The 14,847-nt window shown below is 36.2% G+C and overlaps 4 protein-coding genes across 4 annotated transcripts; 3 read left to right on the forward strand and 1 right to left on the reverse strand.

The window, feature by feature from the left end:
- The first annotated feature begins 17 nt into the window (after positions 1-17).
- LOC125237012 (cx9C motif-containing protein 4) lies at positions 18-9,919 on the forward strand. Its single transcript, XM_048143931.1, has 3 exons — positions 18-155; positions 9,175-9,328; positions 9,781-9,919. The coding sequence occupies exons 1-3, from the start codon at positions 101-103 to the stop codon at positions 9,782-9,784; spliced, it is 213 nt and encodes a 70-aa protein (XP_047999888.1). The 5' UTR covers positions 18-100; the 3' UTR covers positions 9,785-9,919.
- LOC125237013 (NADH dehydrogenase [ubiquinone] 1 alpha subcomplex assembly factor 8-like) lies at positions 9,860-10,209 on the forward strand. Its single transcript, XM_048143932.1, has one exon. It carries the CDS (start codon positions 10,009-10,011, stop codon positions 10,207-10,209), a length of 201 nt encoding a protein of 66 aa, XP_047999889.1. The 5' UTR covers positions 9,860-10,008.
- A 1-nt stretch (position 10,210) lies between these two features.
- On the forward strand, positions 10,211-11,860 carry LOC125237010 (GPI mannosyltransferase 1). Its single transcript, XM_048143929.1, has one exon. It carries the CDS (start codon positions 10,211-10,213, stop codon positions 11,489-11,491), a length of 1,281 nt encoding a protein of 426 aa, XP_047999886.1. The 3' UTR covers positions 11,492-11,860.
- Positions 11,861-12,383: 523 nt separating this feature from the next.
- On the reverse strand, positions 12,384-14,818 carry LOC125237011 (mitochondrial import inner membrane translocase subunit Tim10). The gene is made up of 4 exons (XM_048143930.1): positions 14,663-14,818; positions 14,013-14,167; positions 13,207-13,368; positions 12,384-12,603 (listed from the first exon to the last, which is right to left on the reverse strand). The coding sequence occupies exons 3-4, from the start codon at positions 13,346-13,348 to the stop codon at positions 12,455-12,457; spliced, it is 291 nt and encodes a 96-aa protein (XP_047999887.1). The 5' UTR covers positions 13,349-13,368; positions 14,013-14,167; positions 14,663-14,818; the 3' UTR covers positions 12,384-12,454.
- Between the last annotated feature and the right edge of the window lie 29 nt (positions 14,819-14,847).

Raw genomic sequence — 14,847 nt, forward strand, 5'->3', positions numbered from 1 at the left:
CTTGAGGTTGCCACTGTAAAATTTGTCAAATGTACACATGATAAAATAAATATCCCATTTTCTTTAAATTTTCCTTCTAATGTACTAATTACTGTCATATATGCCGGCCGACCCTTGCAAGAAATTTGCGTGTGAGATCCAGAGATGTCTAGTTGGTGAGTTTCTTCTAATTATTTCATTTAACAACCTATCGGCCGACAGCCGACATGAATTTAGTCGCCATCTTTGCTTCAACCTTCAATCGCCTCTACGGATTCGCGGGCGTTTCATCGCCGTTTTTCAATGTTTTTCTTAAACAAAACGTGATTGTTCTTGTCGACAATAGCGTAAAAAGTTTCCTGGAGTTCACGTAATAGTTCAGTGTGAAAATGAGTTTTTTCGGATTCGGACAAACCGCGGATGTAGAGATCGTATTCGACGATGCTGACAAGCGGAAGGTAGCGGAGGTGAAAACGGATGACGGCAAAAAGGAAAAATTACTGTTGTATTATGACGGCGAAACGGTGTCGGGGCGGGTGAACGTCACGCTGCGGAAGCCGGGGTCGAAGCTCGAGCATCAAGGAATCAAGGTCGAACTAATAGGGCAGATCGAATTGTTCTACGACAGAGGTAACCATCATGAATTCATATCGCTAGTGAAGGAATTGGCTCGACCTGGAGATCTCCTGCAACATACTTCGTATCCGTTTGAATTTGCGAATGTGGAGAAGCCTTATGAGGTGTACACAGGCGCTAACGTCAGACTGAGGTACTTCCTACGCGCTACGATCGTCCGCCGCTTAACCGACATCGTAAAGGAGGTGGATATCGCTGTACACACGCTTTGTAGCTACCCCGACGTTCTAAACTCCATTAAAATGGAGGTGGGCATTGAAGATTGTCTTCACATAGAGTTTGAATACAACAAATCAAAGTACCATCTCAAAGATGTGATAGTTGGTAAAATTTACTTTCTGCTAGTCCGTATCAAGATAAAACATATGGAGATATCTATTATCAAACGTGAGACAACTGGATCAGGACCAAATACATTTACGGAGAATGAAACTGTTGCAAAATATGAGATACACTGGTCAAAAAGAGAAATAAAAAAACAAAGTGTGATGTAAAGCTGCATTTTTGGTATGTTATTTGGGGTCCTTGGGGGAATGTAGGACTATATTTTGCAAGCAAAAAAATGGTGTGCTAACTTCGTAATTTAAAAAAAAAAAGTAAAAAAATCAGTCTTTTTTTGGTTTTTGCCGTTTTATTAAAAAACTATGCATTTTTGGCCAAAAGTTGCTTTGTAACGTTGAAAGCGCATTAAATTCCAAACAGTTTGACATCTTTTTTATCAATGTCCGTCAAATACTTTTTGAGATATGAAGCGTCAAAAAAAGAGCATTTTTCCCCTTTCTATGAAAATATTCGTTTTGCTAATATTTTGAGACAGATATCAGCAAAACAACTCAGGCTATTACATAAATTGTAAAATAAAAATGTAGAAAATTTCACTAGCTTTCATTTAAGACCAAAAGAGTGCGAGTTATTAAAAAAAATAGGATTATATCATAAGTCTAGTATAACTGGATCAGAAATAATCGGTGGATGGTAATGGCCAAATGGGATAGTTTACATATATTTACAGGAGGCGTAGCGGAGAACGAATTATTATTATTTGGGGGCTGTTCAAGTATTACTCAGACACATATTTGCGTATATCAAATCAACATTTATTTAGTAAGTTTACGGTCAGAAAGACCTCAGGATCGCCGCTTGGCGGAAAGAAATATTTACAAGTAGAAAACCCTCATTAATTGAATCAGATTGTTCCGAAATTGTTCTTGTACGGACTGGTTTTTAAAGCATATCACTGAGGGTCAATAACATCGATGCAATCTCACGAGCGTTGTCGTGGACGTGCCTGAATCATAGTATTCTCCGTTTAACGAAATATCAGTACATAGTATGTGTTGTATTGCACGCGCAGGTCTCTCACCGCCGCGCAGGTGTAGTCGGTAGTATACACGCTTTTACAAAAACTGAGGAACAGCTGTCTTTTTACGCTGTCACTACATTTGGCGAATCTTCTAGCCAACATGTTTGCCCTTACTGCGGTGGCTCGCCTCTGCCTTTCTATGTCCTCCTGGTCTTTTAAACTGGACAACAAGATGTGGCCAAGATATTTGACTTCGTGTACTCTCCGCAATTGAACTCCATCAAGCAAAAGAGGTGGTACATGTGTGGGCATATGTGCTGCCTCCATGAGCATAAATTCAGACTTGTCCGGATTGTATCTCATGTTATGCTGGCTGGCGTATCTCTCGCATTCTGCAAGTAACTTACGCATAGCTCCCACAGATGGTGCTAGTAGGACCATATCGTCTGCATATGCGATGTGATTTATCATTTGCCCATTGATGAAGCAGCCAACCTCGGTACTGGTCAAAGCCTGCGACAGCCCATCCATGTACACGCTGAAGAGAGCCGGAGACATACTGCCTCCTTGTCTCACGCCACAGTTTAGCCCGCTGGCTGTGGACAGAGTTGACTTCCATCTTACTACGTTCTTCTGCTGGGAATACCACTTCTCCAGTATCTTAATAATTGGAGTCGGCGCTTTCCGTTCCCGTAGTTTATTCCACAGCAATTGGTGGTCAAATACAACTCAAGTGGACTTTCTATCACTACAGGAGTTGTGCCATCAAGATGCAGAACCAGGACCCTCAAAAAGGAAAAAGTAAAATGTAACTAATTCTGTTTTATTTTTCTAATTAACTAAACTTCAAAATTTTACTGTATTTTATTTCTTCATTAGTAATAGTCAAATCGATGCAAAGTTAGCTTAGACAATTTTTTCAGATAAACGTATATCAAAGAAAGTGAGATCGAATAGATAGCACTTTCAACCTAAAACTTTTAGCGTAAACTATTTTACCTTAACCAATCTACCAGACTCTTGGCTTCTCTATTTATAGATTTTTTTTTGTTTACCAAAGTAACTATTCGTCTTACTGACCTTTATTTGTACTAAAACTAAAGCAAAATAAATTTTATACAATGTTATATTGCAATATATATCATATCATGAAGTATTTTGCAGATATTTGTCTAAAAATATTGGCAAAACGCTACATTTTATAAATGCGTCAAAAATTAACCTTTTTTGACGCTTCATATCTCGAAAACTATTTGACGGACATTGATAAAAAAGATGTCAAACTGTTTGAAATTTAATGCGCTTTCAACATTACACAGCAACTTTTGACCAAAAACGCATAGTTTTTTAATAAAAAAATAAAAACCAAAAAAAGTCCGATTTTTTTACTTTTTTTTTTTAAATTACGAAGTTAGCACACTTTTTTTTTGCTTGCAAAATATAGTCTTACATTCCCCCAAGGACTCCAAATAACATACCAAAAATCCAGCTTTACATCACACTTTGTTTTTTTAGCCGATTTTCATGTAAGATTTGACCGGTGTATACAACTTTTCAAGAGTATCTAGATAAAGTACCTAACTTTAGTGTGGATGCGCCATAATAAAAATGATGCCTTCGGCTGCAACATATAAGTCCTAAATATTTTGTAATATTAGGATCATTGGTTGAGTATAATATAGTATGGTAATGGTATATGTGGTTGTAATTACTATATTGCATGTAAATTACATAAGTCAAAAACCACAGAAAAGACTGGAAGGTATGTATATAAAAAGGGGGGGTAAATGTTACTAATTTGATGTAAAAACGCATTTTGCTGTATGCTGATACCATTTTGGTTAAATTACAGGAAATGGAATATCAAATACCTAATTATGTTTTGTTCAAAGAAAAATATTTAAAAACAATACCTACATATTTGTATTATCAAGTTATCAAACAGTTATATTTGTTGTTTTGAAAGAATGTTATCTAAAAAGCTATTCACTGCTTTATAAGTATAAAATATGCCATTCAAATTGTTTTTACTACATTTTGTATGACTGGATCTTATTTGGCACTATAAAATCAAATAGTGCCATAGACAACATATGCCATAAGCTATTTAAAAAAGATATAGAACAAGAGGGTGAATATTTATCTTTCTAGAAAAAAATGTGGCTTACTAATAAAATATTTGAAAATAAACCACATTTAGATTTCTGAAATTTTAAGATTATTGACCCTTTTGTTCTTTCATTCTTAGTATGTGTGAATGAGATGAAATCTCATTAGTACTAATGGTATACAAGTATTACTTTATATTATCAGGTATTGTCAGGTAGAATAGCTTTTTAAATGTTTAGTTATCACTACTATACAGTGGCAGTGTGTTGAACATACCTTTTACGCCAGCTAAAAAAATATTTGGTATGTTTTTTTTTGGTAACTGGCAGGACAAGCTCAACTTACTTTAATTTGACAAGCTGGCTGAAAATAAAAATCAAGTTCTTTTTGCTGCCACTGTTATTGTATCTCACACTGTGAGTGATTCTGTGATGTATAGCTGCTTCAACAAATGTGACACTTTAGGCAAAAGGTACAGGTTGCTTCACAAGAATTGGCACTAATGGAAAGAATGAGTGAATGAAAAATGGTAGCTCTCGACAGTTACAAGTGTTACAACTGTATGTACATGTATGTCGATACAGGTGTCACTCACATACAAAGTTTTGTTCATTCTATTCATGCCAACTCTCATGAATACTTGTTAATTTTTTTTTTTTATTATCATGAGCTTTATACCTTTTGGCTGATAGCGCCACAAATACTGGTTTGTGCCTGTAAAGTACTAAACACGTGAAAATATTTAGATAGATGTGTTTCACATGAATTTTAGAAATATAGGAGGTCTAGGAAATAGCTTAATATGATACCTATTTTAAGCCTATATATTTTTTATTGTAATATTATTCTGCTATCTCCTTTTTGTACTATCGTAGAGCTTGAACACAGAATTACCTAAGTGGATTATTCAATATGATCTAAACACTATTAATAACTTGAAAATTTAGTTGTGTTCTGATCATTTTGGACACTTCGGTTGCTTAATTAGTTCCGTTGACTGCCACCTTTGATAGGGTTCATTTTCTATATTATAGATACTTACATATTATTTTTACTAAATAGTAACGTGGGTACTTTTTCCTAGACCTCATATAAGAATCAAATATAATCTTTTTCACCATTATAGTGATTTTTATATACAATATTGTATTGTAACGTGATTGCATCGCCTTTAACATCAATTTATATCAATGAAGGCTACCAATTGAGGAAATCAAACGTTGTACACAAGAGAAATGAAAATGGGACGCGTTGTATGGAAAATTCCATCTAAATAGTCCGTTTTTAAGCTCTGAAGTTTATGTTGCCCTTTCTAAGCCGCTTCACAACGAAGAATAAGCCACTTTTGAAACTAAAATCAAAGACGAATAAATGATAAAGATTGGCATTGGCCATGTAAATTTTGATTCGTGAAACTGATCTTTTATTTAGTTGTGATCGGTTTTAGTCAAAAAGTGGTTTAAAAATGAAATATTAACGATTCAGTAACCTCAGCAACAGGATAGAAATGAATCTAAAAGACTAACTGTCTGTAAAAAGTATACTAAAATTGTGTAATTATGAAAATATTAGTAATTTAGGTTTTAAAAGTTGCGGGCCCGTCATGGCATCGAAATTGTATATTATTTTAGATTTGTCCATTTTTATTTCAGCTTTGCTTTTGACTTGTATATTGGGTATTGTAAACTTTTATTGTTTTAACCACGTCTGACGGCCCGCCATAGTTATTCATGTCAGTGGTAGTAAAAACTGCGAGCCATCCATCTACGTTTAGTTTAAAAGAGTTGTAGATCTCTAATAAATCCAACAATAAGTAATCTTAAAGTCTGTACTTTGCTATAGTAACCCGGCTTTGATATAGATGGCGCCACATATAGATCTCATGCATAGAATCCTAGCAACGCTATCTTAGTGAGCTCTTTGAGAGTTAAATAGAGTTGCGCTTTTGTTTTCTATACTACTTGACACATCTTAATCGCGGTTTCGAGAATGGAACATTGTATGAAAAAGGCATTGTTTAAAGATTTTTTTAATTTTTTGCTGTTAACTACTTAGATGCACGATGGCTCACCGTATTTCTGAACACTGTTTATTATAATGTAAATTAGGGGAAAGTCCATGTTATGTAAAACATATTCTGTTATATATCCTATTGTTTTGGTTTTAGTGTCTTATTGTATAAAAGAATTATTCTTTTTTTCTAATGAGATTAAGAGCGCATGTCGCATGTCGATTATATCATATTGTTAATAAAATGTAATATATATATGAAAGTGGTTATTTTTTTTTCTTATGCGACGCCAGATTTCGGTCAAATGACACCCTATACCTCCGTATTGGAAGCACAGAAATGCTCGGGTAATTTCGAAAGGGAAATTTTGATACGATGGAAATAAATGGTGATTTTTATGTGACTTCCGAAATTAGACGACTTTCGAAATTACCCTAATGCACCCTAGATATTTTCATTCACTCATTTGTACCAACTCACGTGAATTGACCTGTACCGTAGCACAGTATAATAAAGAATACTATCGTACAGTATGGCCACTCCCGCTGAAAGTGCCGCCCACCCCCTCTCGGTTACCTCACAGTTACTGTCAAAAACGCGAGCAATCGATCTGGTATATCTCACTCATCAAGCATGGTATTACGCGTTAACCTACACGAGCTTCGAATGTGCTAGGAACGCGCCTCTTCCATTACATATATTTGATCGCCAGTGTCCGAGATGTGACCGTACCGTAGTAAGTATTATCTTTCAAAAGAATGATTCTATCAAAATAAAGCAGTTTTGCTCCTTGTGATACAGTTTTGGGACCTGGGCGATATCGAAGAGTACCTGTAAGACTTGGCCAGTGTACAAAATTAGAGTTTTTAAGTTCAAAATTCGTAAACTTACTCAAATATCAGATTGGGGCCTTGCCTTACAACTTACGAGACTTTAATGGGTAATTTAGATCAAGTATGACAGATTAGCAGTCTTTATTTATGACTCGTCTCTGGTTTAACTGTCATAGAACTAGTGCTGCTCGATTTGTTTTGCTGACTCGCCAACTGACTGACGTCTGTAAGACGTCATCAGTTCACGCAGTACTTTTGAATAATGAAATATCGAACTGTTTGCATTCGCATAAAGTTCAATTTATGTCTACGCTTATCATAGACTTAGCAAACAGTAACTATTAGTGAATTATTAATTTTACGAAGACACGCAACGCACCTCGCCGGTTTTGAACCCCCGACGCAAAAATGACGAGGTGTTATAAGTTTGACGTTTCTCTGTCTGTCTGTGCGTGTGTCTATTCTATGCTCCCGAATGGATGAACCGATTTAGTTTTTTTTTTGTTTGAAAGCTGAGTTAGTCGGGAGTGTTCTTAGCCATGTTTCATGAAAATCGGTCCACTACGTCGCGGTCGGGGGTTTTGATATTTGTTCCTGAGTCATGGATGTTTTCTATGTATATAAGTATGTATTTATCTATTTAAGTATGTATATCGTCGCTTAACACCTATAGTACAAGCTTTGCTTAGTTTGGGTCTAAGTTGATCTGTGTAAGGTGTCCCCAATATTTATTTATTTTATTTATTTATTTTCCAAAATTTTAATTTTGTGGTTAGGTTAAGTTATTGCATACTAAGCTAAATCTAACAAATCACCGCCTATTCGACTCGTAGACCTTATCAGTCGTTATCAGCCGGTCGTAATTCTGTGTAACGATTATGCGACCCGCCCACCATTTGTCAATTTAATTTTTAGATAACGTTGGCTAAGTGCAAGAATTTTATAGCTTAATGTTATGGTTGAATAGGTATAATTAGTAGGTAGTTTAAATAGGTAATTTACGAAAGGATAAGTGGCCTAATAGGGCCGCAAATGCCGCAATGCCCAATGCGGGAATCGAATTCCTTCTGTATTCGTGCATACATAAATTAATAAAATAAATATTAGGTAAAGTATAGGGAATTCTTTATACAGATTGACTAAGTTCAAGAGGGCTTGTGTTGTGGGTTGTGGGTACTCAGACAACTTACCTCTGTAGGTAATCTAGGTACTTAATTTATGTGTGTCGAACATAATGTAAAGCTTCGTTTTCAGTTAGTGTTCTAAACCGTTCTGAGCGATCATTTTGTTGTTCGTGCATCGATAAAGGTATGGAAGTCAATTGTTTTCATCTGCGCACGAACGAACGAATGCTCGCTCAATATCTCTTTCGTAGCTATCTATCTCTATCGCTCTTGCGTATTGGCGCGACAGAGCCAGACTACATTTCTGCTGCGTTTCGCATCGCAGAAACGCCATTCGGCTACGCCCCCTGATGTCTGCGTATGACTTTGAATGAAAGAGTACTATTATGTTAAGATGTAAGGAAATGGTGCCCGCATTCGGGGAGCCGGGAGTTGGTACTCTATAAATCCAATTAGAATTTGGATTATGGCAGTTTAAATCAAGCTGGGAACAGATTCGTCGAAGCGTTTGGGGGATTTTGTCTTCAGTAAGAATGAAACCATGACGGATGCTTATTTATTTAACGTTATAATTGTTGGCGAATGGAATGAATGAAACTTTTATTGTGTGAGTGACACCTGCATCGGCTGCATCGGTATACAGGAGGTGTACAGTCGTAATGTCAAGAGCCACTATTTTATGGGTTAATCTGTCACACACAGATATTTTCATTCACTCATTTCATTCGTTCCATTCCTGCCAGCTCTTGGTAATTGGCTTGAACAGGATGCCCTTATAGCATAAGGGCACCCGACACCTTGTAGAGGAGGTAGATGGTAGATAGAAATAAATTGTGCCTACTAGTATTCATACTACATATTAATTACCTTATTAGGCCGCTATCATATGTTTTTAACATAGAAATATGATCATAGGTATGTAATGTATGCCTCCCTTTTCCTCCAACGTGAAGTATTTCTATGACAAACATTTGATAGTGGACTATCGGCCTTATGTAATATGTAACATTCGTTTATTACTTTATTGTTTGCTCTGAAAACTTAATATTTATGATAACTCAAATAATTTCGAGGTGGGGTTAATGGCCCTTAACGTTGCTGTTTGTCAATTGAAATATGATAATCATTACTGCAAATTCATGAGGACATAAAATTAATTTAGACATTCTCCATTTCCAGCTAACAACTTCCAAGAGGTCCGCTGCGACGCCGTATTCGAGGCTATGCGCCAGTGCTGTCTCAAACACAAGCCTGTGTCTCTGGTCTGTTCGGGCTACGATCTGAAACCGAGGGAGTTCGCGCCGGTCACAGACAGGCCTCAGGATTGTAAGAAGTAAGTACAGAATGAATGAGTGAATGGAAATAGTTCAGTTTCGGTCATTCACGCACCTTTCCTGCATCCACCTGTAGATAATGTGACAGTTAAGAAAATTCCCTGTGGCGGACACGAAGTAAGTGTATAGAATATACTTTATTGGCAAACTGTGTTACACGTAGTTGTAAGAAGTAAGTCTAGTTCACAAGAGGATGAATGGGTTAGTGAATGAAAATTGTTGGAAGTCTCGTTCATTCCATTCAGGCAGAGTTTGTGAATCAACCTGTAGTTTCGATAGCCGCTCCACAAAGTCTTTACTGGTTGGTGTGTACGGCTACGGTCTTCAAAGTATAGGAAAATTATATTCATCTCTTTTAACAAGCACTTACCTACTACCGTAAAACAAAGTCAATTATTTCCGTTGACATTCCTGGAAAACACTTTTTTAATGTTTATTTATTTGTCCGCAGATAAGTAATGGACAGAGAGCGTCGCCGGCAAAGTCAGCCTCTCGGAAAAAGGAGTTGGGTTTTTAAGTACCCCAAGACATTTCAAGCCACCTTCACTGTAATAGGTCTCGGAATCTTCTTCTCCAAGCCTCTGTACGACCTCTTTCTGCGGCCACGCGAACCGGTAGACTTCTCCGAACCCCCCACTACTTTAAGGAGGCCAAATTAAATTAGACTGTAGATTTGGTCATGGAAGCCGTATCTAAGGCAAGGGAACGACTAGCAAAATACCCGCTAATTTTTGCGAAGTGTGGCAAGCAAAGCGCTTTATACGCCCGTTGTGTTTTACATTTAGAAGATCAGGTGAAAAAAGACAGTTGCGCTAAAGAGTTTCAAGAGTTCAAGGCTTGTTTGCAATCCGCTGCCAAAGATTTGAAAACAAGGATCTAAGATGAAGCTTAAGGATTTTATTGACTTGCCTTTTACGTGTCATCTTTTTATAGGAATCATCATCAGAGTAGCGTTGATTGTGTATGGAGATATACATGATAAGGTATACGATGTCCCATACACAGACGTAGACTATAAAGTGTTCACTGACGCGGCTAGACATGTTGCCAAAGGACTTTCTCCATACAAACGTCATACATACAGATATAGCCCTTTGATAGCTTATTTCTTAGTCCCTAATATAACAGTGGGCAAAAATTGTGGAAAGTTACTCTTTTCTGTCTTTGATATCTTGGTCACTGTTGCTGTTAAAAGCTTGGTGGAATATCAGTTAGGATCAAAGAAAAAGAGTACTAAGAATATACCGGTTTATTGCGCGCTGTTTTGGCTTTACAATCCTTTAAGTATTGGAATATCTACTAGAGGCAATGCAGATTCAGTACCATGTTTCTTTATTATTCTATCAATTCTTTTCTTACAAACTGACATAGTCAAATCCAATTTTAAATACGTTCTATCTGGGATTTTGCTGGGTATTTCTATACATCTACGTTTGTACCCATTGGCGTTCAGTTTTCCCATGTATTTGTCTTTAGGCGAATATAAAATTAATAGACGGACTAGTATCAAAGATGGGATTATATCTCTTTTGCCTAATGTGAAGCAAATAACTTTGGCGACGAGTTGCGTTGTAACTCTTGTACTTCTAACTGTAGGAATGTATAGATTATATGGCTATGAATTCTTATTCGAAACATACATTTACCATCTATTTAGAAAAGATACTCGTCATAACTTCTCTGTACTTTTCTACTATTCATATTTAACCATGGATCAGCTGGCTTTTGATATAGTAAAAGTACTTGCTCAAATATTCGAATGTATCATATTATTTGTGGGTAGTTTAGCTTTTGGTACCAATCCGAAAACGTTGCCTTTTGCTTTGTTTTTCCAGGCAGTTGTTCTGGTCGCATATAACAGTGTAATGACGTCACAATATTTCATTTGGTTTTTATCTTTGCTGCCTTTGGTTGTGCACAATTTTAGGCTGAAACCGGCCAATGCGTTATTTTTGACTTTTATTTGGGTATTTGCCCAAGCCGCTTGGTTGTTTTACGCGTATTTACTTGAGTTCAAATGTAGACAGGTTTTTATACTGATTTGGTTGAAGAGTGTTGTGTTTTTCTGTGCAAATATTTATGTTTTGGGGCAACTTGTCAAGAGCTATTCGCCTAGTTATGCTTTTGGGGAAATTTTGGCTTCGAATGAAAAAGTAAAATAAAGAAGCTAATATAAACCTTATATTGATAACAGTGTACCAAGTCAAAATATATTCGATTTGACTATTTAACATCTTATTGCATTGTAAGATATAAAATCACAAATACAATGCACATTATAACTGGTCGATTGACAAGAGCTGCCACGAATTGAATGAATGATAATATGTTTCAAACTAACCAATAAAATGATGACACAGCACAGAGTGACGGAAAGTTTCGTTCATTCCATTCGTTCCAGCTTTAGTGAATCAACCTGTATTTGACTCTTTTTTTTTTTAATAAGTAGTTAGAGAGTGCAATAAAACTATGATAGAATAGATGTTGTAGATATAGAAGTAATGGATTAATAAATAAATATTCAAAAATGATTTGTTATATTTTTATTTTTCAACAACATACTAACGTCACTAAAGTCAATCTAACAAACCTTCACTATTAAAATGCATTGGCAAATTAAAATTATTTTTTGTATAATAGCCGAAATTCACGTGCACAATGGATTTATAAATAACTTATGAAATATGCAAAAAATAAGCATTTTATTTTACGATTAGGTAATTATAATTTATAAAATAGCATTCGTACTTCACTGTTTATCACTTCGTTATTAGCAGTGAATTGTTACAAAATAAACTTGTTGGAGGTGGAAGTTCCAGGAATTTATGATATTTCTGACATCATTTAGCACTTTTTATTAGATATTTCATTTTTTTAAACATTCAAACTGACCTTTTGATCTTTTTTAACTATGTCGGCGGTAAGCAAGCATACGGCTCGCCAGCGGTAAGCAGTATTAGAAGCCTAAGGGCGCCTGCGACTTCAAAAATGTCACCCAACTATTTCCCTTTTGTACCTCAGATTAGAACCTCTTCATAGAGTAAAACATGTCGATATCTTTTGAATATATTTAATATGTCTATTTATAAATTTAGCATCTAATGTTTATCATTAACCCCCCTCTCCTACTTCTTCTCCTGAAGGTTGATCTTGGTGAGGTCCTGCGCGACCTCTGCGTCGCCCTGTGACATGCTGGAGAGCTTCTTGCCTATGCGCTCGTGTACGTCCAGGTACTTGGCTACGCAGCGGTCCAGGCACACTGACTCTCCTTTACCTGGGAAATGAAACAATTGCTTAATGCTTAACTCTGACAGCAAAACTGTGGGTATGTCGAAAACAGTGGAAATGGAAGTACCTCCTACTTGCCTCCTAGTCAAATCAGCTTCTTTTTAAGAACTGTCAAAACGAATTTCAACGTCTTGCTAATGTGGATTTAATATGAAATCGAATTGAGTGACGTCACGGTCAACTCAGTTACTTTATATATTTCTACCTGAATTATTAAGAAATTGGATTTAAAAATAACTTCTATCCATGTTTTTCTTATACTTATCTGATGCTTTATTTCGTGCATAGTATAAAATATTTTATTTTAAGTACAGTCAAGTTCCCTATTCGCATACCATTGCCGCGTTTGCTCCATAGTTCGTGCGTATTGAACAAACGTGGCAATTGCATGTGAATTGCTGGCCATTGTGTTGCCTGTGGAACAGCAATGTTACCAGACGCTTGAAAGTCTCATAGTTTCAAAGTAATAACATACCCTGTTACACTGGAAGGATTTGGAAGCAGCCGCCCAGGATCGTGAAAAGTGGAAGATTAGTAGCCCTATGTCCCTAGTGAGGATAACAGGAACACATCATCATCATCAACGTACCCAGTTCAGGCTCGTGGTACTTGACAGGTATGCACTTCCGGTGGCAAGCGTTGACGAGCCGGTTGTACATGTCCGACATCATCTCGATCTCAAGCTCTTGAACGAGCTGGAGCTTTGCCGGGTCCAGCTGGGGCACCGCCATGGTGTAGGTTTTAGTTTAAACTGGAACAGACAAAAAAAAAATTTAGACATAGGTATGTTTTAGGCCTAAGACAGACCCCAATGGAAAGAGCTAGAGGCCTTTGCCAAGTAAGAGATATACTCTAATTCACAAATCCATTGGCCTTAACGTCTATTGCAGACGATTTATGGTGTACTATTCGAGGAGCACCTTTTCTGATGACTTATTAGGCCGATGCGAGTCCAACATAGTCTACCGCAATTAATTCAGAAAAAAGGGCTAAATATATGTATAGATAGATGTTTTAAATGTTTTTAATTTTGCAGCTTATAGGTTATGCTGTCTGCATAATTTACAAGCAATCTTTGGAAGTAGGTGCAAGTTACGGTACATTCATCAGATTTTTTACAAATTATTGTATATCTTTAATTTGGTCAAATTTTGCAAGCATTATTTTGTGCACAGTAATAGAACCAAGAAATTCATCAGTCAAAAATCTTTATTATTGTTACTTGTTTTTCTTATCATGGCTGTTTTGTGTGACAGGCCATTGTTTAAAAAAAATCATAATAGTACAAACAACGGCCAAGTTCTGCTGCAAGGACTCAGCATTGGCCACAAAGGGAGAGACGGGGAGGCTTTTTGACCTTGCTTAGAGTGTAAAAGTGTAAAAAACTAAACTTACACAATAAAATTCAAAGTTTTCTATAAATATCAGGGTATTCTCCTTCGTTGGATCTGCGCATGCGTTCCCGCGCTCTCATGTTCTCCAGACGGCGCGCATTGATAGTGTTCCGGGACAGCACGAACAGGGACAAACTCGCTACAGTTATACCAGCCCTGGAATGTTTACAGATTATTTATACTTGACTAAAGCACTTATTCTGTTCCTGTATTTAATTGGTGAAACAAGCAGCCCCAGAGGGCGATAAATATATATAGATATAGTTGATATAGATAATATTGTTTTTATTGGGAAAGAAATAAATAATAAAATAATAAGTTAAAAAACATAGAAGATTCATGCAGAAAACTTAGGGTACAGCCATAGAATTAAACCGCATACAGAAGGTGAGGACTACATAGTAGTTTTTCTAACAGGAAAAAGGTTTTGTAAAAGGAAATAGGAAAATGAGCACTGCAGTAACTTTATTGAGTCCAACATACTTTAAACTGATCTAGCATGCTTTAGTATCTAACATAAATATCTGTAAACCCGTTAAAATGTTCATATTTTGAGAAACACATTATCAAAATAGCTCCTAGATGATAAAATTCTTTGAAAATAGAACAATTTAGAAAAACAAAAAAAAATATCAAATCAACGGGTCTCACCGCAGTAAACGTTATAAATCAACACTGTACAATTTTTAATATTGAAGTAATTACCACGAAATTAATATTTTTCCAAATTTTGGTAGCGGCATACTACAAATCTCATGGAAAATTATGTGACAAAATTCCTTTGAGGTTATGTTTTAGTTCTAAATTCTACCACGTTATGTCACACATTAATAGCG

This window comes from Leguminivora glycinivorella, chromosome 20 (genome assembly GCF_023078275.1).
Source record: "Leguminivora glycinivorella isolate SPB_JAAS2020 chromosome 20, LegGlyc_1.1, whole genome shotgun sequence".
Lineage (NCBI taxonomy): Eukaryota > Metazoa > Arthropoda > Insecta > Lepidoptera > Tortricidae > Leguminivora > Leguminivora glycinivorella.

Bases quoted from the DNA above. Each gene is read 5' to 3' on its own strand.
- LOC125237010 (XM_048143929.1), top strand. From the start codon at position 10,211: ATGAAGCTTAAGGATTTTATTGACTTGCCTTTTACGTGTCATCTTTTT.
- LOC125237012 (XM_048143931.1), top strand. From the start codon at position 101: ATGCCGGCCGACCCTTGCAAGAAATTTGCGTGTGAGATCCAGAGATGT. The intron at 156-9,174 runs GTGAGTTTCTTC...CTCCATTTCCAG, and splicing joins GATCCAGAGATGTCTAGTTG to CTAACAACTTCCAAGAGGTC.
- LOC125237013 (XM_048143932.1), top strand. From the start codon at position 10,009: ATGGAAGCCGTATCTAAGGCAAGGGAACGACTAGCAAAATACCCGCTA.
- LOC125237011 (XM_048143930.1), bottom strand. From the start codon at position 13,348: ATGGCGGTGCCCCAGCTGGACCCGGCAAAGCTCCAGCTCGTTCAAGAG. The intron at 12,604-13,206 runs GTACGTTGATGA...TTCATTTCCCAG, and splicing joins GTACCACGAGCCTGAACTGG to GTAAAGGAGAGTCAGTGTGC.